The following is a 25,337-nucleotide window of genomic DNA, read 5'->3' on the forward strand; positions in this document are numbered from 1 at the left end:
GGGGGGGGGGGACGGGGGCTGGCCGGGGGGCGGCGGCGCTGACAGGGCTGAGGGGGGCGGGTGTGGGGGGGGACGGGGGCTGGCCGGGGGCGGCGGCGCTGACAGGGCGGAGGGGGGGGACGGGGGCTGGCCGGGGGGCGGCGGCGCTGACAGGGCTGAGGGGGGCGGGTGTGGGGGGGGACGGGGGCTGGCCGGGGGGCGGCGGCGCTGACAGGGCGGAGGGGGGCGGGCCGGCCCGGGCGGAGGCCGCTCCCTTCCCGGCTCGGGTTACCTGGGCGGGCCGCCGAGCGCCTCTTCCCGTCTGGCCCGTCCCCGCAGCGCCGGGAAGCGGGTCGGAGCGGTGGCGGCGCTGCCGGACGCGGACATGGGCGCTGCTGTCCCCGCCGGAGCCCGGCTCTTCCTCGGCCTGACGCTCTGCCTCGCGGCCGGGGCCGCGGAGCCCGACGGGCGGCCAGCAGGTGCGGGGCCGGGGGGCGGGCGGTGGGGAGCCGGGCTCGGCTGGCGGGGCGCGGGGCGAGGGGGCGGCTGACCCCCGGCGGGGGCGGGGGCGGGGACGGGGACGGGGGGGCAGCGCGCTGGTCGCCGCGGTTAATGTTTAACCTGCTCCCGGGCTCGGGGTGTGTGTTTCCCCGCACGGCTCTTGAACGCGGCACCTCGGTTACCTCAGGGCTGCGGCAAAGATTTACCCCGGGACCGGCCCCTCCTAGCGCGGGGGGTTCGTCCCAGGGCCGACCAGCGAGTCAAGCGCGCCCGGGAGCAGGATCGGGGCCGTAATTCTCCCTCTTCTAAAATAAAAACCTGGCCACCCGTTCCCAATCCCTGACTCCCGCCGACTGCAGGTGTGCGGTCGCTGGGGTCCTGCAAACGGTTACTACCGCGAGTCTTTTTTGCCCCTGTGCAACCCTTTGTAAAGACGGGAGGTAGTGGCTGTTTGCAGGATTAGTCCCTGTATTTCTCTCGATGTGTGGTGATCATTAGATTGCACCTTCCGTTCAAAGAACTTCGACTTTTCAGCCTAAACTGCCTGGAGATCGTGCCGACTTTGAAAGTGATGTGCAATCCAGATTAGGACTTCAGAGCCACTGCTTCCTAGATCATAAAGTAGGGAGGAGAAATTTAAGATTCCGATCGTCCTTCCTTTATGATGGCATTTGAAAAGAACAATAAGGTATCTGGTGGCTTTAAACTGGATCTCCAATTCCTGTGGCTGCAGCCACAACCACCTTAAAATAAAATCATACTTTTCTAAAAATGTCATACCTGCTTCTCTTGCAAGTAGCATCAAAGTTTACTAAAATGGAAAGAATTAAAGAAAAAAAACTTTCATCAGTTGTGCATTTGAAAACTGAGTATTCAGCACCCCGTTCTTTACTTTGTGCATTTGATAGTACTTTCTGTATAGTCAGTTTCCCATTGCTTTTTCAGAAGCAGAGGGGCTCACACAGTGACAGAGGAAACAAGCTTTTTTTTTTAATTTTAGTTTTTTCAAATAAATAGGAAAATACATCTGTAAACCCACAAAATCAGCGAAGAGAGATTTGAGAACAAGTGTCTGAATCTACCTCTCATTGGGGGATTTTTTTAAAGTGTCTAGAATTTCATGTTGACTGTCCCTTTAACAAAAGAAATTCAGTGGAAAAACGTTGTTAATATACTGTGACTGAAAATTTAAATGAAAATTAAACGATCTAAATTTTAAAGGATTCCCTGTTTTCATAGCATGAGTGTAAATACTGATTCAAAAGACCACATGCTTAAATGTATGTAGAGGCTACATTTGATCCCAGTGATGTTCCTGTGTTTGCTTTTTCCATCAGAATTTTTTTCTTGTTCTTATTAACAATCTGAAAGTGTGTGTATGTGTTTGTGGTAAGTACAAAGGAATAACATTCAGGAGTAAATTCCATCATATAATTTAGTTCTAAAAAACTTAATTAGTTCTCAACTTCTGTGTGGGATGTTAGCCTTATACCTAGATTATTTTCTATACTAACTCTTCTGAGTTCTGCAAATTGCTTGTAAATAGGGACCTGTACGCCAATGTGGAACCCAGCTGAAGTCATTAAAGCCTCAGATGTTAGAGAAGGATAACTTTGGTGGAGTGCAGAGGGAGGGGAGGCAGAGGTTCAATATTTAATCAAATTTGTATTTTGTATAAATGGTGGTATTTCTGATATTGGGGAGATAAGTATTGGAAACAAGAGTACGTCAGTGAATCAATCCCTTCTACAGTTAATCTTCCTGGAGGTCTTACTGATGATATATCTTGGGCAAAAATAAAATACTTCTCTTTTCAGGTTTCTGAAATGAAAAAATCTTGGTCTTTGAACTGAGCCATTGATTTTCTTTTCCTATTATTGTAAAGTTTTTCAGCTCAAAAGGGTGCCATTTTAATTGTCACTAAATCATTGTGCACACCCCTGGAAGAGTGGAAATAATGAATAATTATATATTTGTTTTAAATGTAATGTATTGTTCTCCTTAAGAGAAAGTTGGAATCCCCTCACGATTATTGATAAGTACTATCTTTGATCTACTTCTTCTTTCACTTTCATAATTATTGTTGGGCTGCCATTACCAGCTCATCTAATATTATCCATCAAACTTTCTAAAGCTATAGTAATTTCTTTACATTAGATATCTTAATGTTATCATCAAGGAGTCCGGTGGTTCCTGAAAGACTAACAGATTTACTTGGGCATAAGCTTTCATGGGTAAAAAACCTCACTTCTTCAGATGCATGGAGTGAAAATTACAGATGCAGCCGTTATATGACACATGAAGAGAAGGGGGTTACCTCGTAAGTGAAGAACCAGCATTGACCGGGCCAATTCGATCAGGGTGGATGTAGTCCACTCCCAATAATAGATGAGGAGGTGTCAATCCAGGAGAGGCAAAGCTGCTTTTGTAATGAGCCAGCCACTCCCAGTCCCTATTCAAGCCCAAATTAATGGTGCAAATGAATTTTAGTTCTGCTGTTTCTCTTTGAAGTCTGTTTCTGAAGTTTTTTTGTTCAAGTATAGCTACTTTTAAATCTGTAGTAGAATGTCCAGGGAGATTGAAGTGTTCTCCTACTGGCTTTTGTATGTTACCATTCCTGATGTCCTTTTACGCAGGGGCTGTCTGGTTTGGCCAGTATACATGGCAGAGGGGCATTGCTGGCACATGATGGCATATATAACATTAGTAGATGTGCCGGTGAATGAGACCCTGATGGTGTGGCTGATGTGGTTGGGTCGCTAGAGTAGATATGGGGACAGAGTAGGCAACGAGGTTTGCTACAGGGATTGGTTCCTGAAACTAATATTAAAATAGAAAATTGGGTGCCAACTATATGTATTTAATAGTATGTATTAATATCTAATCAGGTTGGTTATTTTCTACTTGATTGTTAACACTTTAGTGTGGAGTGAAGTAAAATTACATTGAATCATTAAGTTGCTAAATGAAGAAAAATTTGAGTAGAAACAGACTGTTTTGCAGAGATTGTGATTACTTTTACTTTGTATTATGGTGTTTAGCCAGAGAGAGCTATAGGGAAAGAAAGGCCATGAAAAAGGGATGGATATCCCAGGCATGTATTTATATGTATTTTATAATTTAGATCCTTTCAGCTATAGCTGATCTGCATATCAAACTGAGGATGGTAATGGGGATGATGCAGAAATAAAACATCACAATGGGACTGAATTCAAAAGCAGAGGTTTCTATTAAGTAAACCATCCTGCTGTGTTATCCAATCCCTCTGCAGTTCTAAACAATCTTGCGCCCATCACATGTCCTGAGATGTGGCTCCAAAATGGAAGCTTCCAAACTATACTAGTATTCGAGAGGAACGTGTTTGCTTGCCCAATTACAGTATTTGATCATAAAGCTGTCACCCATCCCTGTGTCCTTCCCCCGACTGCCCTAACCATGCCTAATCCCAAACTAGCACCCAGATTTTGGGAAAGGAACATATACGACTCAGCTTTTACCAGAAATTAAATGCACATACAAATGTAACTTAGAATTTTTTGCATCAGAATTTAACTATGCTTTACGTGGAATAGGTCCAAATTCATGAAAGCTGAAAAGATTGTGGTAATTGCTGTTCAAACCACTGTCTGTCTGATATTTTAATAATAGAAGTATTGAGAGGGACTTCGGTAATCACTGAAGGTGTATTCTGTACATGCTTTTTACACCTAAGCCATTTTCCCCCCACAGGCTGACATAGAAGTATGAGACCTGAAAATTACTTTTGAAGTTTATGAGGTTAAATTTGTTATGCTAATAAGACTTATTCAAGGTTTATATCTTGCAAACACAATTTCAGCTTCATGCAGTGTGAAATAGTTGTGTGTGAACCTAAAATTAAGCTTTATTAAAAGGAAAGCTGTAGAATTTTAAAAAGAATGTCTATTAAAGTTCTTAGCTTGGAATTTTTTAAAGACCCCTTGGGGTGCCCCACAAAAAAAAATTTTATGCCTCCTGTGCTGGTTGCAGTTAATTAGGGGATTAATTCTGCAAATACTTCAAGATGTGATACTACTGTAGAAAGTCATATCGAAAGACTTAACTAGGACTACTAATTGATTTAGTGAGATCACACTCAGTAGTGAATGTTTTCAGAATAGGGCCCAACAGGGCATGTCTGCTACCTTCTTGTGGTATCCCCCCTAAGCAGTGCAAAGGGAAAAGAAAGGAAACAAAATGTGGAACAGGCTCACGTTTTAAGCAACAATCCGCCTGAAAGAGCCATTTTCCAATGGGTCCCCTTTCAGGGCCAGCACGGCAAACCCTAGCGCTAGGGCCGGTTCTCAAGATGATATCCCCTCGATATTGAAATACAGCAACGGCAAAGTTACAAACTCCACCTACATACAAACTTCGAAGTACGTGTAATCTTGCTTCAGGAGATGCACTCTACCACTGATGTGCAAGTTTCAGTTCCAGGCTACGCTGTCATGGCTCATCACCATTGCAGTCAGTATGGGATGATATCTTATGTTAGAGAAGAGCTGTCCTCTGTCACAGTATTAACATCTGGTCCAAATGCCATCGCAGGCAATCAAGGTGAATGAGTTTGCACTAATTATCTACAAGCCTCCATCAGCTAACTGGCCAATCTCTACTCCACCCACCTTTCCAGGTCTTTCCATTTACTGTGGTGACTTCAGTTCCCATCAGGTCTGTTGGGGTTACCCTGAAAACAACATAGATGGAGAGAATCTACTGGAGTGGGCATCAGTCACTGACCTATAACTCCTCTGTGACCCAAGGCAACCCCCCAGCTTTCACAGTAGGAGATGGGCTATAGGCTCTTCACCCAACATCACCTTTTCATCTTCCAGGCAACTGCCTCCAGTGGTCAAAGAGCAGAAAGTACTTGAAGCTTTTCTGAAATCTTAGCATCTGCTTTCTTTGACCACCACAGGCATGCAGATTATTAACAACAAACAGTTTACAGAAGGCCTGGTGGAGTTTTCAGAAAGCTTGTTGGGAGGTCTTTCAAACAGAACTAGATACATTTATAAGCAAACTGGCTGAGGTTGGATAAGAGTGTATATGTGTGGAAGCTATCTGTCTTGCTGACATGGATAACTCTACATCAGTGGTGCCAAACTTTAACAACCCACAAACCCCTTTCCCGAAAATATCAAATCTCGCAAACCCCCTCCTAAAAATGAATATTTCCAGGGATTTTCTCCCTTACCTGAGCATAAATTATAGAAGCAGTGATCCTGGAAATAATTTGGGTTTTTTATGACATGTTTATTACCAGGGTGGATAAAAATCATGATTTAAAAAAAAAATCAAAACAGATTTTTTTAATTTAAATTGGATTTTTTTGATCAAATGCTTTTTGTGGGAAAAAAACCTATCTAAAGATAGTTTTAATTAAGATACATTATAACTCAGATATCTCATTATGGAATAGGGATTATAAATTCTAATTCTATAGTATGAGACAATGTATTCATGTAATGTTTAAGAAAAGTTTTGTAAATGAGTTCCAATAGTTCATGGATTAGAGACCCAATCTGATGAGGTTCCAGGGGCTTCTGTATAGATTATTTAGGTTAATCTTTCTATCTATCCAATGGGACTCAGTGCTCAGTCTAGAAGGTACCATGAGAGATGCTTAATTTTCCAGTTCTCAAACTGTGGATTTGTCTCTCCAGAGATAACATGCTTGTTAACAGCAAAAAATGTTTTTAAATAAATAAATATAGAGAGGTGAGAACAGACTCAACCCTATTGTCCCTCTGCAAATTTGTGTACACAGAGTCACTCCCTTATCTCTCTCTAAAAGTGCAAAGTTTCAAAAAGTTAAATGAATAGAAGATAGTTGGGGGTGGAATAGATCTGGACAAGGAAAAGAAGTCTGGAGATAAATGTGAAAAGGTAAGGACAGGCTGTAGAAACAAAAGTGAAACTGTTTGAGCAGCATATTCCAGAAGTCTTGAAGTCTTCCTGAGTGTAGCCTTCATTGACTTGAGATCTACCATACCATTCTCTCACTAGAAGGGAAAACCCTATAATGGCAGCAGGCTGTAAAAGAGACCTGGTTTGGGAATAAGAAATATATAATAAATTCAAGAAATATATGTTTGCTGCTGATGTTTTAAAGAAAGTCACACCATTGAACTGGTGGAAGTCACTTAAGCACTTGGATTCAGAGACTGTTGAAGTGATAATCTCACTTAACAGCAGTAGCTTCTTCTGCCAGTGTAGAAAGAATATTTTCTTCCTTTGGACTAATTCATTCCAAATTGAGAAATTGTTTGGGACCTGAAAAAGCAGGAAATCTGGAAAAGAAAAACAAGCTTATGAACAAACAGGAAAATGAAGGTGAAGATGACTGAGTTAGCTGCAAAAGCCAATATTTTAAGTGTCTCATGTTGACCTAGCAGACATAGTTGATTTAATTTTTTTTAATATTTCATTTAACTATTTTAGTTAAAAACAATTTTAACAAAAACAAACCTGATTTTAAAAAACTTGAATGTTTAACTAAATTCAAAATTCATATGCTTGTTTTGTTAAAATAGTATATGTTTGCTGTTGAAGAAAAAAAATCCAGAATACATAACATTGTAGTTTTAGTTAAATAAAACCATTTAAATGTCTGTCTGGTGATGTTTTCCTCCTAGTACAGCATGGCAAGAAATCCTCCAAATATTAATGATTAACCTGTTGAATTGGAGATAGTTCACCTCCCAGTGACTTCATAAATATCTGCTTCAATTACCTTTGATAAATGAAATAACCAAACAATCATTAATTTTCTGATATAGCTGAAAACTAATCTGAAAAGTTTTCAAAATGAATCATGGTTTAAAAATGTATAGTGTGTACCTTCTAAAAATGAAACCTACCTCTATCTCTGAGTTGTGAAGAATATGTATTAAGGTTATAACAACCAACAAGAATGCACTTTTATGTAGAAATCCATGATTAAATCGAGTCTTCCTGACTAGTGACTTAAATCAAATTCACCCTGCTTATTACACACTATTTATTATTACATTATTATTTATCATTACATTATTAATTTTATTACATTATGAAAACAGCACCACTTTTCCAAGATTTCACTTCTGTAGCTCATATCACTTGGATTGAGCCTCCTGCATGTTTCATCAAGGAGTATCAGATGTGAAACAGCATGAACGTATTTAAGAAGCCAACTCAAATAAAGAGTTCCTCCCACAAGCATTCGAGTCTTGAGCAGTCCTGGCAAACAATGCATGACTACAACAAAGCTTAAACTTGTTCTGACAGGAAGTCGTGGTCACGGGGCTCAGGCTGCCTGGGACAGCTCTGTCTGCAATTACAGAATTTTTTTCTGAGAGCCCCCTGATACATTTCATGAACCCCCAAGGGTTCACAAACCCCAGTTTGGGAGCCACTGCTCTACATAATATCGAAGGGTCACTCAGCCAGGACCCACATGCTCTGGCCACTTCCCTTGGTCAGCGGAGACTTCCAGTGAATGAGTCTAAGATGGCAGCCACGACCTTCCAGCTGAACAATCGGCTGACTAATCAACCCCTTGCAGTCTGTGGTGAGGATCACCCACTCCCTCTCCAGACAGTTGACACTTATTTAGGAGTCAGACTGCATTGCACTTTAACATACTAGTCCCATCTAGAGTACTTAAAGAAAAAGATCATTTGCCACACTGCCTTGATCCAGAAGCTAGCAGAAACCTCCTAGGGGCAGAGGCAAATGTTTTTTACAAACCTTTTTTACCCATGAAAGCTTATGCCCAAATAAATCTGTTAGTCTTTAAGGTGCCACCAGACTCCTTGTTGTTTTTGTAGATTCAGACTAACACGGCCACCCCCTGATACTTGTCTTGGTGCTAGTATTCATTCCAGCAGAATATTGTGCAGCAGTTTGAGGCAGAAGTCAGCATATATATCTCATTCATTTAGAGCTGAATACAGCCACCTGTATCATTAGTGGTTGCTTTAGGCACACATTAACATCTAATTTATATGTGTTGGCTTATATCACTCGCCTGAAACTTCGGCAAGATGCCTTTACCCTTAAAACTGCATGCAGGATTATGAAAACAACCTTTTGCACACAAAGCTGGCAGTGGTTCCAATAAGTGCAAATAAGCAATACAAACTTCTTGCAAGAAGATCTGCCCACATTCAGAAGAAAACACCTACACCTGCTGACTGCCACAACTGACTTTGCAACATCCTTTTGCGGTGACCGTTCATGCACTCCTGTCCAGTGCCAGTCTCAGATGAACAGAGGGCTATCAGGGCTGACAGTTGATTATGATTAGGGCCATACCAATTTCACAGTTGTAAAAAATGTGTCAGAGACCATGAAATAAGCCCTTCCCCATGAAATCTGATTCCCGTGCTGCTGGGAGCATCCCAGGTAGGGGCTCCTAGCTGCAAGTCCCAGCTGGGTTGGGAAGGGACAGGATTAATCCTTCCCCTATACAGACACTCTTGAGGCGGAGATCAGACCCACTGTCAACTGCCTTCCCCTGCTGCAGGAACCTTCAGGTCTGCTGCCCAGACCCGGAGCGTCCTGCAGCAGGGGGAGGCACCCAGAGGTGGGTCTGATTTCCCCCGGAGAATGGCCATGCAAGGGAAGGACAAGTTCTGTCCCTCCCCAGCCTGGCTAGGACTGGCAGGTAGGAGGCCCTAGCTGGGATGATCCTAGCAGCACGGGGGAGATCAGAACCACCTTCGCCTCTGGGAACCTCCTGCAGCTGCAGGAAGCTCTGTGGATGCTGCCTTCTGAGGCCAGGTCTGAAGACAGCACAGAAGTGAGGGTGGCAACCCCTTGGCCCCCTTACAGCAGTTTTGCAACACCCCCCACCACCACCACAACCCCTTTTTGGGTCAGGACCCCCATGGTTACAATACTGTGAAATTTCAGATTTAAACATCTGAAAACATGAAATTTACCAATTTTCAAATCCTATGGCTGTGAAATTGACAAGAATGGACCATGAATTTAGTAGGGCCCTAATTATGATACCAGTTTGTCTCTCCCCAGTGAGCCCTCTTGATGGTGGTATTGCTTATACAGCGGAAAACATGAGGGCTAACTCCCATGTAGAAACCAATCTCATCTGGCCTTTTTTAGCGCCTGTTCCATTAGATATAATAAACAGTAGCCTTAAACAAAAAGACCTCCCTGCCCCTTGAGAATCAGTAGCCCTTCGGTTGGTAACTCTTGAGAATGGGAGTCTGGCATGGTTTGTGCTTTTTACCTTCCTACCAAGCCATTTTTCTTGATAAACCTGGTTTTCTCCTCTTGGTCCTTGCTTCCTTTCTTCCCTCCCCATGTATTCTTTTGGCTGCAAGAGTAGTTATTCAGAATTAGACTGTGCCTGTGCACACTCACAGACCAGAGCTGTGTAAGCTGCTTCGTTCCAGGAGAGACCTTTGAGTCACCGTTCTTCTGAGGGGGAGTAGTGTGATACTACCCTATTACTGCTTATCGCATCCTGGTCCTGCCTATTGTGAACTTGAGTTAAAGATCAGGTTAATCCATGGAAGGGAAAGTTTTTAATGCCCTCTCACTCACTTAGGAGTGTGTGAAGTCCAAGCCACAATCTATCCCAAAAGTGGTAGTTTGAAAGACTAATTCTTTTAAATAAAAAAAACTAGATTATGCCTCTAAACGCAAAATCGGTATCTGTTAATACACACACCTTTGTTCTGAAGCAGTTAGGGTTGCTACAAACTCACAAAAGCCCCCAAATAAAAACTTAAGCCACCTGCCAGGACACATTCTCTGCGTCTCCACCTACAATCGCACCCCTTGTTACCATAACTACTGTATGCCACACACTGCAGCCTTAACTTTGTCTCCCCTTTTGCCTTTGTGCACACAACGCTTTCCCAGCTTACTTTGTCCCATACTAGTAATTGTGAATGTTTGGTGTAGCAGTTGGTTATGTTGGGAAACAGTGATTTGGCAAAGCGTTGTTTGTAGAAGAGAATTTAAAAGAGGTGATGATAGACTAGTATCTCTAAGGCCTGGTCCCCACTAACGCCCCACTTTGGACTAAGGGACGCAAATTCAGCTACGTTAATAACGTAGCTGAATTCGAAGTACCTTAGTCCGAACTTACCGTGGGTCCAGACGCGGCAGGGAGGCTCCCCCGTCGATACCGCGTACTCCTCTCGCCGAGCTGGAGTACCGGCATCGACGGTGAGCGCTTCCGGGATCGATTTATCGCGTCTAAACCAGACGCGATAAATCGATTCCAGAACATCGATTGCCTGCCGCTGGACCCTCCGGTAAGTGTAGACGTACCCTAAGGGGTAGAATTAAGGTAGCTGTGTCTGGGCTGTGGTATATGGTGGTTGTAGATGAAGGAGTAGAGCGTATGTACTGTTAGGTAGCGTAACTTTTGTTTCTTTGCTTTTGTAGACTTGTTAGGCATGTGGATTTGTAGCAACCGTAATCGCGTCACAATGAAGACTTTGTGTAATTGCCTATTTTTTTGTTTAATTAATAGGCAGCAGGTTTAAAACAAATAAAAGGAAGTATTTCTTTACACAACGCATAGTCAACCCGTGGAACTCCTTGTCAAAGGGTGTTGTGAAGGCCAAGACCATAACAGGGTTCAAAAAAGAACTAGATACATTCATGGAGGATAGGTCCATCAATGGCTGTTAGCCAGGATGGGCAGGAATGGTGTCCCTAACCTCTGTTTGCCTGAAGCTGGGAATGGGCGACAGGGGATGGATCACTTGGTGATTACCTGTTCTGTTCATTCCCTCTGGGGCATCTGGCACTGGCCACTGTCGGAAGACAGGATACTGGGCTAGATGGACCTTTGGTCTGACCCAGTAGGGCTGTTCTTATGTTCTTAATTAGGTGTCTGGATATGGGATGGGCAGACATATAAGGTGATGACAGAGAACAGTTCATCTGTCAGCCGCTGGGCAGAAACTCTCGCATCAGCAGCCATCTGTAAACCCTTTGCTGATACTGAATAAAATCTCACCAAAAAAATGTAGTTCCTGATGAAGAAGGTTTTGTGTGCACCTGCCCACCCAATCAGTCAGGCTTGTGTGACACCTCACTCCCTACCCCCTCAACTTCAGACTTGTGTATGATTTGGGGAAGTAAGAGGAAGCATTGATTGGGCAAATATTTCAGTTGTGTTGCTTTACAGTCAGGTCTGAACCATTGCAAAAGCAGTATTTTTTATCAAAGGACTGTTTAAAAATAAATACAAACATATACTGGGTTTTATTTATTTATTCTTTATTTAAGTAGAGTTGTGAAACTGAAGCAGATTAAATTTTAAATCATTGTAATATAAACCTCTTAGGATTTCAGCTTCATTACATGAAACTTAAAACATTTTCTGACCAGCTTTAATTTTCATTTTCCAAGGCCTTTATTTTTTGGGGGGTGAGGGGTCAAAATGTGAAAGTTTGCAGCTGAAAACTTGATTTTCATTTTTTGGCCAGAAAGGGTGGGTTCTTTTTCAAGAAAACTGTTGGCTTTTGGTGGAAAATTTCATTTAATTAAAATGAAATTTCTGTCGAAATAGTCTTGATAGAAAATTTTTGGCCAGCACTAATTAAATTACTTATAGCACCCATGAAATATGTATTTAAAACTTTTTCCTTTGCTTTTATAGGAAGAAAAGTTCTCCCACCTCCATCCAACCTGCATTATTCATTTGGACAGCTCTGTAAGCTGAAATGGACTTGGAATCCCGCAGAGGGCATTAGCAGTGGCTGTGATCTAAAATACTGCAGTGAAATTTTGATTAATGGCGTCCCACAAGATAACCGAGTATGTTTCCCCTCCCCAGCTCTTTGAATTCCACAATGTTCCAGTAAATGTTTATTCTTACAATGAAAGGAAATAAAATTGCCTGTAACTGTTCTCAGATGTTATACACTTATAATGGATTTATATACTTGGGGGGTCGTGTGCAGGGCTGTGCGAATAATTAGTTTAGGTTTGGTGGCCAAACAAGGGGGTAAAAATCATCTTGAATTGACCAGAAACAAGCAAACCCAAATTTCGACAAAACAATTTAAAAAAATTATTGATGGATTTTTACCTTTTTTAATAAAATAGAAGTAAATTTTGAAATGAAAAGTTTAATTTGAAAATGTTACTTTTATTATTCAAAATAACATATTGACTTTTTGGAGTCTTTTTCACTGAAATAATTTGGTGAAATCAACACAATTATAAAATATTTTGGTTGACCCAAGTATGCACTTTGTGGTCTGGGGGAGAGGAAGGGGGGTTTTGGTCTGAAAAAAATCTCACCTGGTGCCGTTATGATGTCATGACGGGTTGTGGAATATTCAGCACTCAAAAGCAGCAGCCAGCCTCGTTCTTGAGCAGGGGACTTAGTGATAATTCACAAACAGCATAATAGAAAAGACTCATGTTTCCATTATATTAAGTATTCATTTTAAAGGTACTTTAACCCAGTGGTTCTCAAAGCTGGTCCGCCGCTTGTTCAGGGAAAGCCCCTGGTGGGCCGGGCCAGTTTGTTTACCTGCCGCGTCCGCACGTTCGGCCGATCGTGGCTCCCACTGGCTGCGGTCCAGGCCAATGAGGGCTGCGGGAAGGGCGGCCAGCACATCCCTCAGCCCACGCCGCTTCCCGCAGCCCCCATTGGCCTGGAGCGGCGAACCACGGCCAGTGGGAGCTGTGATTGGCCGAACCTGTGGACGCGGCTGGTAAACAAACCGGCCCAGCCCGCCAGGGGCTTTCCCTGAACAAGCAGTGGACCTGCTTTGAGAACCACTGTTTTAACTAATACATACCACACTGTCTTCATCTTCAAGCTACACAAAACTGAGTTTCCTGCAAGGGCCCTGTACCCTGACTTTGAACCCCTCAAAGTGGGCTCCCGGTCCAGAAGAGAGACATCTGTGGTCAACCTAGTTTAGATAGTCATAAACTTCCAAATTTTAACAAACTTTACTTTTTTCCTGAACTGCCCCCAAGTCATTGTGTCTTGGATGCAGTCAAACCTGATGTGATGCAAGTCCTCCAGGTCCCGAGAGGATGCTTCATGGAGACACTGAACACTATTGTGGCCATAAGGTGTGGCCATAAGATGTTTACAGCACCGTCCAAGCTGTGAGTGCTGTATTCTTCCTGCAAAATCCAGGATATCCTGGTCCTTTTAAGGGAAAGCCATTCATCAGTTTGTTTTGTGGCTGCAGTTTTTGCATTCTGATCTGCTGTATTTGGAATGTTAATGGCTGTTTGGCTCCCTACCTGTTCAATGATTGTTTGCTTATATGCACATTTTTTACTGTTGTTGCTCTGACATGGGCTTTAAATGCTTTTTCTTCTGTTAATGTTTTGTGTGACTATGGAGTGGTGAAAGGTGCTGGATTGACATCCCTGTATTTTTTGAAGTCCTCTATTTAGACAGAGGTAGTGTAAAATTCCTGACTTTGCCTTATTAGATCTGGAAGACTGCCTGTAGGAAGAAAAGTCTCCTCCATATTCCATTCTGGATCTCTGTAGGTTGCCAGTAAGTCCACGACCACGGGGAATTGGATTTAGACTAAGAGACTCTCTTCTTGAGTGATATGTTTGAGTATGCCTGCCAAGAGATCATCACCTTTTGTTTTTGCTGAATGGCTGTTCATTGCTTTTGGTTTGGATTTTTAAGAATCCTCGTTGTTTCTTTAGTTCTAGAACTGGCTGTGAACCTTTTGATTTGTTCTGATATGTTTTTACATTAACTATGGTTTCCTTGTAGTTTGTGTTTACTATATTTGGGCATTTAAAAGTTTTCTTTTTCTTTAAATTTAGGAATGGACTAAGAAACTTTTTCGTGAGGAAGACGTATCCTTGAATGAGGAGGTTCATTTCAGAGTGAGAAGTGAATGCAAATCTGATAATACAAGTGAACCAAGCAACTGGGTGGAGATTTTTACTCCACCAAAAGGTACCCACTCTAAAACCTAGCCTTGAACATGTTGTCTTCTTTATATCTGACTAAATACACATCATCTTGCTTTCTGGGATGTAGTACTAGAAAGCTGAATCTTAAGAAAAATAAAACTCTGTTAAAATCTTAAATTAACTGAAAGTGTCTGTATCTTTGCACATCCCAATACACTTTAAAAGTAAACTGTACACTGTCTCACCTGCCAGGACCTTAGTTCAGGATTGTTTGTTGTTTTAAATTAAATTAATGGAGATATCCTATCTCCTAGAACTGGAAGGGACCTTGAAAGGTCATCGAGTCCAGCCCCTGCCTTCACTAGCAGGACCAAGTACTGATTTTGCCCCAGCTCCCTAAGTGGCCCCCTCAAGGATTGAACTCACAACCCTGGGGTTAGCAGACTATCCCTCCCCCCTATATTATTAGCTCTTACAGGAGAAACAGAAAATCCTGAATGCCAATCCTGGCAGGTAAGTAAGATAGCAAATTAGAGGGACAAGGTGGGGGAGGGAATATCTTTTATTGGACCCACTTCTGTTGGTGAGAGAAACAAGCTTTCAGGTTTACACAAGCTTTACTCAAAAGCTTGTCTAAACTTGAAAGCTTGTCTCTCTCACCAACAGAAGTGGGTCCAATAAACTATATTCCCTCATCTCCTTGTCTCACTAATATCCTGGGACCAACACAGGTACAACAATACTGCATACAAGTGGGAAATAATTGTCACATGTTTGGTTCTTAAAGTGCACCTCTATAATGGTGAAACTACTCTGTGTGCCCTGCTAACAAATTTGATTTTTAAACTTCTCATCCCTGAATTCATCTTTTAAAAAACGAGGAGAATATAAGTGATTGGGCCAGGGGAGAATGGCTAAGGGAAACACATTTTCTGGGTAATGTCAGGGATGAGACAGGTGTATGGAGGACTGATAAGTAACAGGCCACAGGGCAGAGTCCAGTAGCTTGGGAGTAGAGAGAGCTACAGGGAGAAGTGAGCAGGAAAGCAAGTGACAGTAATGGAAGCAAAAAAAGCAGGTGACTGCTGCTGGCAGGTTACCTGCAAAGAAAAGTAAAGTTGCAGCGAGACACTGAGATCTGGAAGCTTTCATTGATGAAAGGGATTCAGTGTCCTAGGAGTACTGGTCTAAGGACTGTTCTGATGCACCACAGCAGTGGGACTGAATGGGCTAAACAGACTTTTGTTTTTAAAAAGCTCTCTGCATAGGCATCTGTCACCTTAGTATCTAAGCACAATTTTAATTTTCCTGTAATAAACCCTCAAGTAGTCGCTGCTGCAGAAGAAACAAGTTCAGGAGCAGAAGTGAGTTTCCAGGCTTGGAAACTGGGCTCTTTATGGAAGTAACGTGTATGTGCAGTGCCTGAGGGGTATTGTGGCGTTACCAGATATACTTATTTCTTCTCTAAGATGTAATCAGTTAATGCAGTGTGAGACAGCAGAAGATGGAAGGAAATGAAGAAATTAAATTAAAAAAAAGAAACTCTTCAACCTATGCAATTTTGCCACTTTGCGTGTGTGTGACATGAAATTCAATATGAAGAACCTGATTCTATAGCTGCTCTACCCCCCTCTGGGATATCCCATTAACATCCCAACTCATGCTGGCTATGTAATCGTTTGTGTTTACCATTCTGTCACTTGGTTCCTAGTGTTTTGAATACAGTAGCGGTATCTTAGAGGTGCACTAGTCATGAGTAAAACTCGACTTTGACTCATGTTGCCAGTGAATAGTATTTTAGAGCCAGTTATTTCCATATTCAAAGTACATGAAAATAACTATAATATCCCAGTAACCATGGGTAAGCATTGATGGTGTCTAATGGCAGCAGCTGTTCATGGCTTTGCAACAATATTCCTTTAACTGCCAAGAATTTTAACTAGTTCTAAAGCATCTGCATTTTATTGGAATACTACTTCCTGTTTCACCATCTCATTCTATATGTAAAACTATTGTTGGTACTTGTTCAGATTCAATGAAAGCAACAGTTTAGGCTTTTCTGGGTCACTTGTGTTTAGAGGGAGCCCTGCACAGGTTCAGGCATGCCATGCTGTACAAGTGAGTGACTTTCACTTGCTGACTAATGAAGGCATTCACTGTAGTCTAAGAAGCCCGCACTCTGCCTTTTGGGTGGGATAGTGGAAGGTGAACAATGGCAACTGCTAAGATATTCACTAACCAAAGGGAGTGTGCTCTGATATTTGGGAAAGAAAGGCACTTACTGGTAGAAAAAAATCTTTCTAAGAAGTCCTTAAATTTGCATTCCAGGTGCTGCAGGCACTGCTGCTGTTGGCATAAATTGCACTTGGTACGACTTAGAGTACATGATCTGTACGTGGCTTCCTGGATGGAATACAAGTGCTAGTACCAACTACACGCTGTACTACTGGTTTGTATTGATTGATTTTTTCCCCCTGCTTTAAAAGTGCTCGGTATACCTCTGACTTTTTTTTTTTTATTACCCATTGCATTGAAGGATCCCAAAGCTCTAATCTAGAAACTATAACTGAGAGTCCCATCTAGCATGCTGGCTCTCTGGGAGCTGATTTGCTTATATGAAGCATTTGGCCTGCCCCAGAAACTCATTTTAAAAAAATCTATCTGTTGGTTTTATCTTCCATCTTTAAGAAACTGATTTATTCCTGGAAGTCATGGAGTAGGATGCCACCTTAACATCTCCAGCTCACTTGCCAACTGTCTTCCATAAATAGTCTTCTGTTGCAAGACAACAGAGTTGTGGAGAGAGGAAGAATTTGGCACAGATATTTATTTACACTAACCAGTGCACACTCCCCGATATTGATGTCTTTCCTGAAATTTTAGACTGCATTAGCTTCTGCAGAGATGTAAAGAGAGATTTTTGAAAACTTTCAAAGTTTTTTTCAGTTTTAAATTTACATTACATCTTACTTTCTGTTGACTCCATAAAAAATGTCATCTTTCTCACTCCAATGGTAGATACTAAGAGTACTAAGTTTTCTGCAAATGTTTTTGGAGAGCAAATACCAGGATGTTTGTGGTACTTGTTTAGTTAAACACAGGGAGAAATGACCTTTTCACTGTCCAAAACTATTCACCTCAACCCCTTCTTACATGTAGCAATGGTAACCTAGCCCTGGGCCTGATTGGAAAAAATAATTTAAATTTCTAGGGGACTTTGAACCTTCTTGGGGTAGCACTTGACACCCCTCTCCCGCAATTCTTTCCTGCACAACCCATGTTGGGAAAATGGATGAATGTGAATATAAGGCCTCTCAGCTGCCTAGGTTGTTGCCACTAGCTGGCAACAAATTCACACCAGTCCAGAGTGGTGATTACCTGGAACTGTCCAGCTGAAAGGAAGGAGTACAGTATTAGTACATCTTTGTACTCTAATTTTCTTGAAAATTCAGGGGTGGTTGAAGGTGGTAGGCACTCAACAGGGAGGTGGATAGTGTGGGGTGGGACGGCGTGGGGGGGCTGAAGGTACATATGTGAGAGAGACTGCCACAGCTTCCCTACCTCATACGCGTGGGAAACAGAAACTGCCGGAGCCCGGGAGGGGAAGTGCCCGGCCGGCGGCTGGGGTCCAGAGGCAAGGGGGCTGCCTGAAGCCCATAGCGCTTGGGCAGCTCGGCTCTTAAACAGAGCCGAAGAGTCAGGGGCAAGGCCGGCTCCAGGCACCAGCCGACCAAGCACGTGCTTGGGGCGGCACCTTGGGGCAGGGCAGCGCTTGATTATTTTATTTTTGGATTTGGTGGCGTGGGGCTCGGAGGGGGGGCGGGGCTTCGGGCAGCATGGTGCTTGGGGGGCGGGGCTTTGGGCGGCGCGGTGCTCAGAAGGGGGGCGGGGGCTTCGGGCGGCGCTTGGAGGGAGGGCGGGGGCTTCGGGCGGCGTGGTGCTCGGAGGGGGGCCGGGGATTCGGGTGGCACAGTGCTCGGAGGGGGGGGGCAGGGGCTTCGGGCGGCGTGGTGCTTGGGGGGACGGGGGCTGGTGCAGTGCTCGGAGGAGGGGCAGGGGTTCGGGCAGTGTGGCACTTGGAGGAGGCGGGGCTTCGGGCGGTGCGGTGCTGGGGGCGGGGCTTCGGCTGGCATGGTGTTGTGTGTGTGTGTGGGGGGGGGTACAGCAGGGCGGCTCTCTCCTTTTTTGCCTGGGGCAGCAAAAAAGTTAGAGCCGGCCCTGGTCAGGGGAGGAGCAGAGCAGCCGCGGGAGGGGAAGTGCCTGGCTGGCATTTTCCCAGACATGTTCGGCTTTTTGGCAATTCCCCCCGGACGAGGGTTTGATTGCCGAAAAGCCAGACATGTCCGGGTAAAACCGGACGTATGGTAACCCTACTAACTTCCCTTTTCGGGATGCGGGAATGTCAAAAGGAATCAATCGGAGGTGGAATTCTTTTTCCTCGGGGATGTTTGCCCTCCTAGAACAGACTATTTTGAATAAATATTTTTTTAAAACATTTAAAATATAGGCTAAAGGTAGCAGAGTTGTCTGTAATGATTTGAGTTAAAGGGCCCAAGACATGCTTCTGTTTTGCTGCAGCTTTGTACAGAAAAATCAGTATGTTTCATGCTTTGGCATTCCTTGAAGTCTGAGTGAAATGACAGTGTTTATTCAGTCTAATCCCGTCTCTTATTCCTGTAACCCAACCTTCGTGCAATGCCTACTTTGACAATCTTGTAAAGCCAGTTTAAAAGCAAATGTGACCATCATTGCCCTGGCATTTGAAGTTAAAACATAGTATGTTTACCTTTTATTCTTGTAGGTATGAGGGCCTGGGAAATCACCAGCAGTGCCAGAATTATATCTATGGAGATAACTTTGGATGTAATTTCAGTCTTTCAATCCCAAATTCCACAAATGGGTATCCAACTATCAGTATTTTGATCAGAGACAACTCGGAGGAAATTAGGCCTGTCTGTGCAAACAAAAATCCAACAACAATTGGTAGGTTTAAAAGGTAGATTATGTAATTTTGCAAAGAGTGTTAGATTTAAATATCAGTCAAAGAAAAGGGAATGGAATTTGTTTTGATCATCTATCGTTCAGTGCAAAAAAGAACAGCTGGTTTAACCTGATAAGAATACACCCAGGATACATATCTGTATTTATTCTAATAAGAACATTATGTAACATTCATCAATTGTGCATGAACACACAAGATTCTCTTGTAATAGGCTGATCATCTTATCAAGATTAAATTGCATCAGTGATGCCTCTGGATGAAACTCAGCACTAAACCACTTTACACTAGCCAAAGATCTGGCCCTTCATCTACAGGAATGGTCCCACTGTATTCCCTGCGTGTTCGGCCGATCGTGGCTCCCACTGGCCGCGGTTAGCTGCTCCGGGCCAATGGAGGCTGCGGGAAGGGCGGCCAGCACATACCTCGGCCCACGCTGCTTCCCGCAGCCTCCGTTGACCTGAAGCGGTGGACTGTGGCCAGTGGGAGCCGCGATCGGCCAAACCTGCGGACGTGGCAGGTAAACAAACCGCCCCAGCCTGCCAGGGGCTTTCCCTGATCAAGCGGCGGCCCCAGTTTGAGAACCACTGTCCTAGATGTGTCAGGTCTTCTGGGAGTTGGGGATAGGAGATTGGAACCGGATAGCATTGGAGCCATTTAAATCCATTCTCTTCCATCTTGAATCCAAAGTTTTGGATTCCCCTGGGTATGAGTCACCGGCACTTAGTGAGAACAGCAGATGCATCTGATCAGCTATCCGCTTGCAATTGAGACTCGTTGCAGGTTCCAAATTTTTGCAGTAATAGTGGGAGATTTTAGGGTATTTTTCCCCTTGTTTGTGTTATCATTCACCTAAACTACACAGCCCCTTGTCCTTAAGGATCCTGGTCTTTCAACCTTCTTGCCAGTCTGTGGCATTTGAAAATTGTCAGGGGCTTAAGATTTGTTCACAGCTTCCTGTAAATTTTATTGTAAAGTAGCCAAATATTTTTGACAAATGAAGGGCACTCTTTGGTGTATCTTAGGCCACATTCTCTGATGTTGAAACTCTGGGGCTAATCATAGTTCTTTGTGGTGTGATGACTAGTTTTTGAGAGGCTGTATCCTATTGCAAGGCAAACTAGCTCATTCAGCATGTTGCTTCTTGGCAGAATATTCTCATTAGTTTGACTTCCTGGTGTGAGAAATTACACTGTATTTTGAAATACCAGGACTTGACATTACTGAGTAGTTTAACTTACGCCATTTTTGAGCCTGCCATCTCACGGTCATGTTCAGATTTCCTAAAAATGAAAGCATCATTTTAGTGGTTGACTGATCTTTGACATGTTAGTAAATGCTTCCATGTAAATGGCACTTCTGCTCTATGCTCCAGACAATATGACCAATGATTACATCTTATCTGCTACTTACTTTTCATGAGATTTGATTTGGGAATTCATCAGAAGTATTGTTGATCCTGATAAAGGGTGACCAGACAGCAAAGTGTGAACAATCGGGGCAAGGTTAGGGGTCATAGGTGCCTACATAAGACAAAGCACTTTGACTCTCCCTATAAAATTGGGACATCTGGTCACCCTATCCTGATATTGAATCTGTCAAGCTCTTCCCTCACTTTTCAATGTCCTAATTGCTGTGTGGGCATTATGCCTTGTACTGATGTATCTAGTGACTCTTTTTAACTGGTATGTACTTTAATCATATTATAAATGTCAAAATAAACTTAGTTCAAAAATTTGGATTTTTTTCTATTTCAGTAAAACCCGGAGCTCCAAGGATTGTGGCAGTATCAATGATCAAAGATGAAATACATTTAGAATGGCAAAAGCCAGGCACCTTTCCCGCACATTGCTTACTTTACCGAGTAGAACTTAAAGACAGCAAATCGGACTCCATTCTGCCACATGATGTAACTTTTTTTCATTAATTATTTACAATGGAACTGAAATTTGTCGTGTGTGGTTTTTTTAATATCTTCTTCAAACTGTTAATAGCAACTCAAGTGTTGCCATTGAAGAACTATAATTGCATGCAGAGCAGAAATGTGTAGGTTTATTAACTTACTTGAAACTGCATATGTGGACATAACTGGTTTTCCTCTCATGAAATGAGGTTCAGTAATATGACCATGCATTGAAACGAATGCCAGTTTTCTGAGTCTCTCGCCTTAGCTACCCATTTACCATATCAGTGATATATACGTAATGTACTCTGCAAAACAGGGACACGTCTGAACGGGGCAATAGCTCCTCAGAAACATATAGCACAACTACGTTACCCTATCAGAGCCTCCTATTCATCTGCTTTGGTTTCACGACTTTGATTATCACAAAGAAAAGGAACGTGCTGATTTGTGGTTCTGTGCATGTAGTAAGCAAGGAGATTTGAGGGTAAGGGAAAGGGGGAAACAATCACACATGCAAAGCAATACAACTGCACTTATATCAATGTGTGGATGTGGACTTGCTTGTGCATGCCTATATCTGAGTAACCCAACTAGGCGTGCCATTAAATCAGTAAGGAAAATAACTTAGTATGCTAGATACTAGTTTCAATGCTTTATAACTTGGCAAAGCAAGAGTCCTTTCTTGAGGACTGTGTACACAATAAGTTATAAACAAAACTGAGTGGTCCACACACCAAAAAAAGGCACTAGATGAATTTGTTCAGTCCTCCCTTTATTTCTCTCATAGGAAACATGAGAGAAATAGATGCGATTCTCAAACGTCATTGTACCGCAACCTCCTTCTGACCACAAAAATTACTACACGACCCCAGACTGGGGACTGAAGCCTGAGCCGGGAAGGAGGAGGGGGGCAAAGCCCAAGCCTCACTGCCCCAGGGTTGGGGGCCAAGGGCTTCAGCCGCAGGCAGTAGGCCTGTAACCTACCAGAGCCTCAGTCAGGGTGCAAGTCAAAGCCTGAGCCCTGCCACCCTGGGCTGAAGCCCTCGGGCTTCAGCTTCAGTCCCGGGCCGTGGGGCCCCAGCAAGTTTAATACCAGTCCTGGCAACCCCCTTTGGGGTCCTGACCCACGGTTTGAGAACCGCTGAGATAGGACAAATGCCCAAACTGCATGTTATCAAACTTCCCCGGAGAAATTGGTCCTTTGGGCTCAGAATAAACATGAAGGTTCTTAGGCATTTCACGTCTCACAGGGATAGGGGCAGACTCCGGTGTAGGGAAAGCGTGAGCAGCAATTCTGCCCTCTGGATAGATGGAGGGGAAGGCAGTAGAACTCATGCAGGTATTTGGAGGAGCTTGTAAACCACCACTCCAGGCCATTCAGCCTCAGTTTAATCTTTGAGGCTAAGTGTTGTAGCAGAAACACTGGGGTCAGTTAGTTTGAACCTTGATTTCTGACTGACCTTGCTTCGGCAGTTTGGATCATTGTTTAGTTAAAGGCCAACACCTACTGTGAAAATCTAAATTCCTTATCTTTTACCCCTTTTATTTTAGGGAGTTCAAAAATATAAAAGTCAAATGGGACTTCAGTCAAAACATTCAGTCTGAATATATTAGAGCTACACAATGAAACCAAGTTTGTAAGTGTCATGTATCCTGATACAAGAAAAAAGGAAATATCTTTCATTTCTTTATTTTAAGGTTAAAGAGCTCACTAAAGCTCAGTTTTCCAGTGTTCATCCTAACACTGTGTACGTCGTCAAAGTGAGAGCAAGGCTTGAAACAACATGTTACAGCAGCAGTCACTGGAGTGACTGGAGCGAGGAGAAGAGCATTGGTAAGAACAATCTTTCTTTGAACTGATCTGAATTTTTTTTTAACTTCAACTTCTAGCCATGAGACCTCTTATGCTTTCGTCTGCTCGATTGGTCAGATTCTTTCTTCCTGTGAGGTGCTTTTAGCTGTGACCAAGTTCCTTCTTGACCCTCTCTTTGAAGTTAGTTAGCTTTACTACATGAATTTTCATAGCTGTTGCTTTTCATCTGTCACATTTTGAAAAGTTAGTGGCCACTTTCATTGCTTACAAAAGCATTTGTAAGTTGAATGTTCTTAGGAGTCTATCATGTAGCCAGAAAAGAAGCGCTGCATTAAACGTTGTTTTCATTATTCCTGAAGCACTTCACTTTCTTTAGGGGGGAGGGATAGCTCAGTGGTTTGAGCATTGGCCTGCTAAACCCAGGTTGTGAGTTCAATCCTTGAGGGGGCCATTTAGGGAACTAGGGTAAAAATGTGTCTGGGGATTGGTCCTGCTTTGAGAAGGGGGTTGGACTAGATGACCTCCTGAGGTCCCTTCCAACGCTGATATTCTATGATTCTAAATCCTTTGGGATTTTTTGTTTTATTTTCCAGGTGAAAACACAGACTTCACATTCTATATTGTTTTAATACTCACTGTTCCATTAACAGTAGCAGTAGCTACTATAATTCTACTAGTGTACCTGAAAAGGTAAATATCTATACCGCTTTCATATTAAAATCTGTTACTTCCTGACTTTTAGATCAGGGGTGGCCAACCTGAGCCTGAGAAGGAGCCAGAATTTACCAATGTACATTGCCAAAGAGCCACAGTAATATGTCAGCAGCCCCCCATCAGCTCCCCCATGCTGCCAGCACCTCCCGCCCAGCGGCAACCCCACCGATCAGCGCCTCCCCCTCCCTCCCCGCACCTCCCGATCAGCTGTTTCCTGGCGTGCAAGAGGCTCTGGGGGCAAAGGGGGAGGAGCGAGGGCACGGCAGGCTCAGGGTTGGGGTCGGGAAGAGATGGAGTGAGGGCAGAGCCAGGGGTTGAGCAGTGAGCACCCCCCGGCACATTGGAAAATTGGCACCTGTAGCTCCAGCCCCGGAGTCGGTGCCTAGACAAGGAGCCACGTATTAACTTGTGAAGAGCCGCATATGGCTCCGGAGCCACAGGTTGGCCACCCCTGTTTGAGTTACATTGCAGTCCGTCTCTGCTTTAGTTTACCTTTCATGTGTAAGATGTATATTTTTGACAATGGTTATCTTCCCTTTATACCTCTGCATCCATAATTAATATGGAGGTGCCAATCGGAGCCCTAGAGTTGAGTTTGAGTTGAGGGTTTTTTATGGAACAAATATGTTCTGGTTGCACTAACGCTGTGTAGTTTATCTACCTAAGAAAAAGGCAGTTCCTCTCACTCAGTGGTTGCATATGCATTAGTTGCACACTTGCAGCTCCCATTGACTAGGGTTACCATTCGTCCGGATTCCCCCGGACATGTCCGGCTTTTTGAGCTAAAAATAGCGTCTGGGGGAATTTGTAAATGTCCGGACTTCCCCGCCCCCGCATGCAGAGCGCGTGCAGCTAACAGGGCAGCCGGCCGGATGGTGCCACTTACATAGGGCTCTGACAGCCAGAGAGACCCCCTCCTCCGCTTCCCCCGCAGCAGAGATCACTCCCTCCCTCCCTCCCTGCATTCGCAGATCGCCTCCGGCAGTCTGGAGCTCCTCCCCCGCTCCTCCTCCACTGCTGCCCAGCGTGCCGGGACGAGCGTGCTGGAGCGAGCGGCTCCGGCCGTTCCTGAGCAAGCTCACAGAGACATTAGGCGAAGGCCAACAACAAGGGGGCCAGGGGCTTGGAGAAGGGGCAGGGAGGTTCTGGAGGGGGCAGTCAAGAGACAGGGGGGATTGGGAGTTTGGGGGGGAGTTATGGGGGGGTGGATAAGGTTTTGGGCAGTCAGGGTACAGGTAGGGGGTAGGGTCCTGGGGGGCAGTTAGGGTGGGGGGCTCTTAGGAGGGGGCAGTTAGGGGCCAAGGAATAGGGAGGCTTAGGTAGGGGATTGGGTTCTGGAGGGCAGTTAGGAGCAGGGGTCCCAGGAGGGGGCAGTCAGGGGACAAGGAGCGGGGGGGGGGTTTGGGAGTTCTGGGGGGGAGGGATGTCAGGTGGCAGGGGTGGGAAGAGGGATCAGAGCAGTCAGGGGGACAGGGAGCAGAGGGGTTTAGATGGGTCAGGAGTTCTGGGGGGGGCTGTCGGGG

The 25,337-nt window shown here is 44.1% G+C and overlaps 1 protein-coding gene across 1 annotated transcript in view; it reads left to right on the forward strand.

Annotated features, from left to right (window-relative positions):
- Positions 1-225: 225 nt before the first annotated feature.
- The window catches only part of IL13RA1 (interleukin 13 receptor subunit alpha 1), a 29,882-nt gene continuing 4,770 nt past the window's right edge, over positions 226-25,337 (forward strand). Inside the window, exons 1-8 of the mRNA XM_034781714.1 lie at positions 226-458; positions 12,131-12,288; positions 14,290-14,425; positions 16,711-16,831; positions 19,184-19,365; positions 21,139-21,290; positions 22,986-23,121; positions 23,694-23,790. Of these exons, the coding sequence (XP_034637605.1) occupies positions 365-458; positions 12,131-12,288; positions 14,290-14,425; positions 16,711-16,831; positions 19,184-19,365; positions 21,139-21,290; positions 22,986-23,121; positions 23,694-23,790 (1,076 nt within the window). The 5' untranslated portion in view covers positions 226-364. The remainder of the gene's footprint in view (positions 459-12,130; positions 12,289-14,289; positions 14,426-16,710; positions 16,832-19,183; positions 19,366-21,138; positions 21,291-22,985; positions 23,122-23,693; positions 23,791-25,337) is intronic.

The sequence above is a fragment of the Trachemys scripta genome, chromosome 9, assembly GCF_013100865.1.
Source record: "Trachemys scripta elegans isolate TJP31775 chromosome 9, CAS_Tse_1.0, whole genome shotgun sequence".
In the NCBI taxonomy this organism is placed as follows: domain Eukaryota; kingdom Metazoa; phylum Chordata; order Testudines; family Emydidae; genus Trachemys; species Trachemys scripta.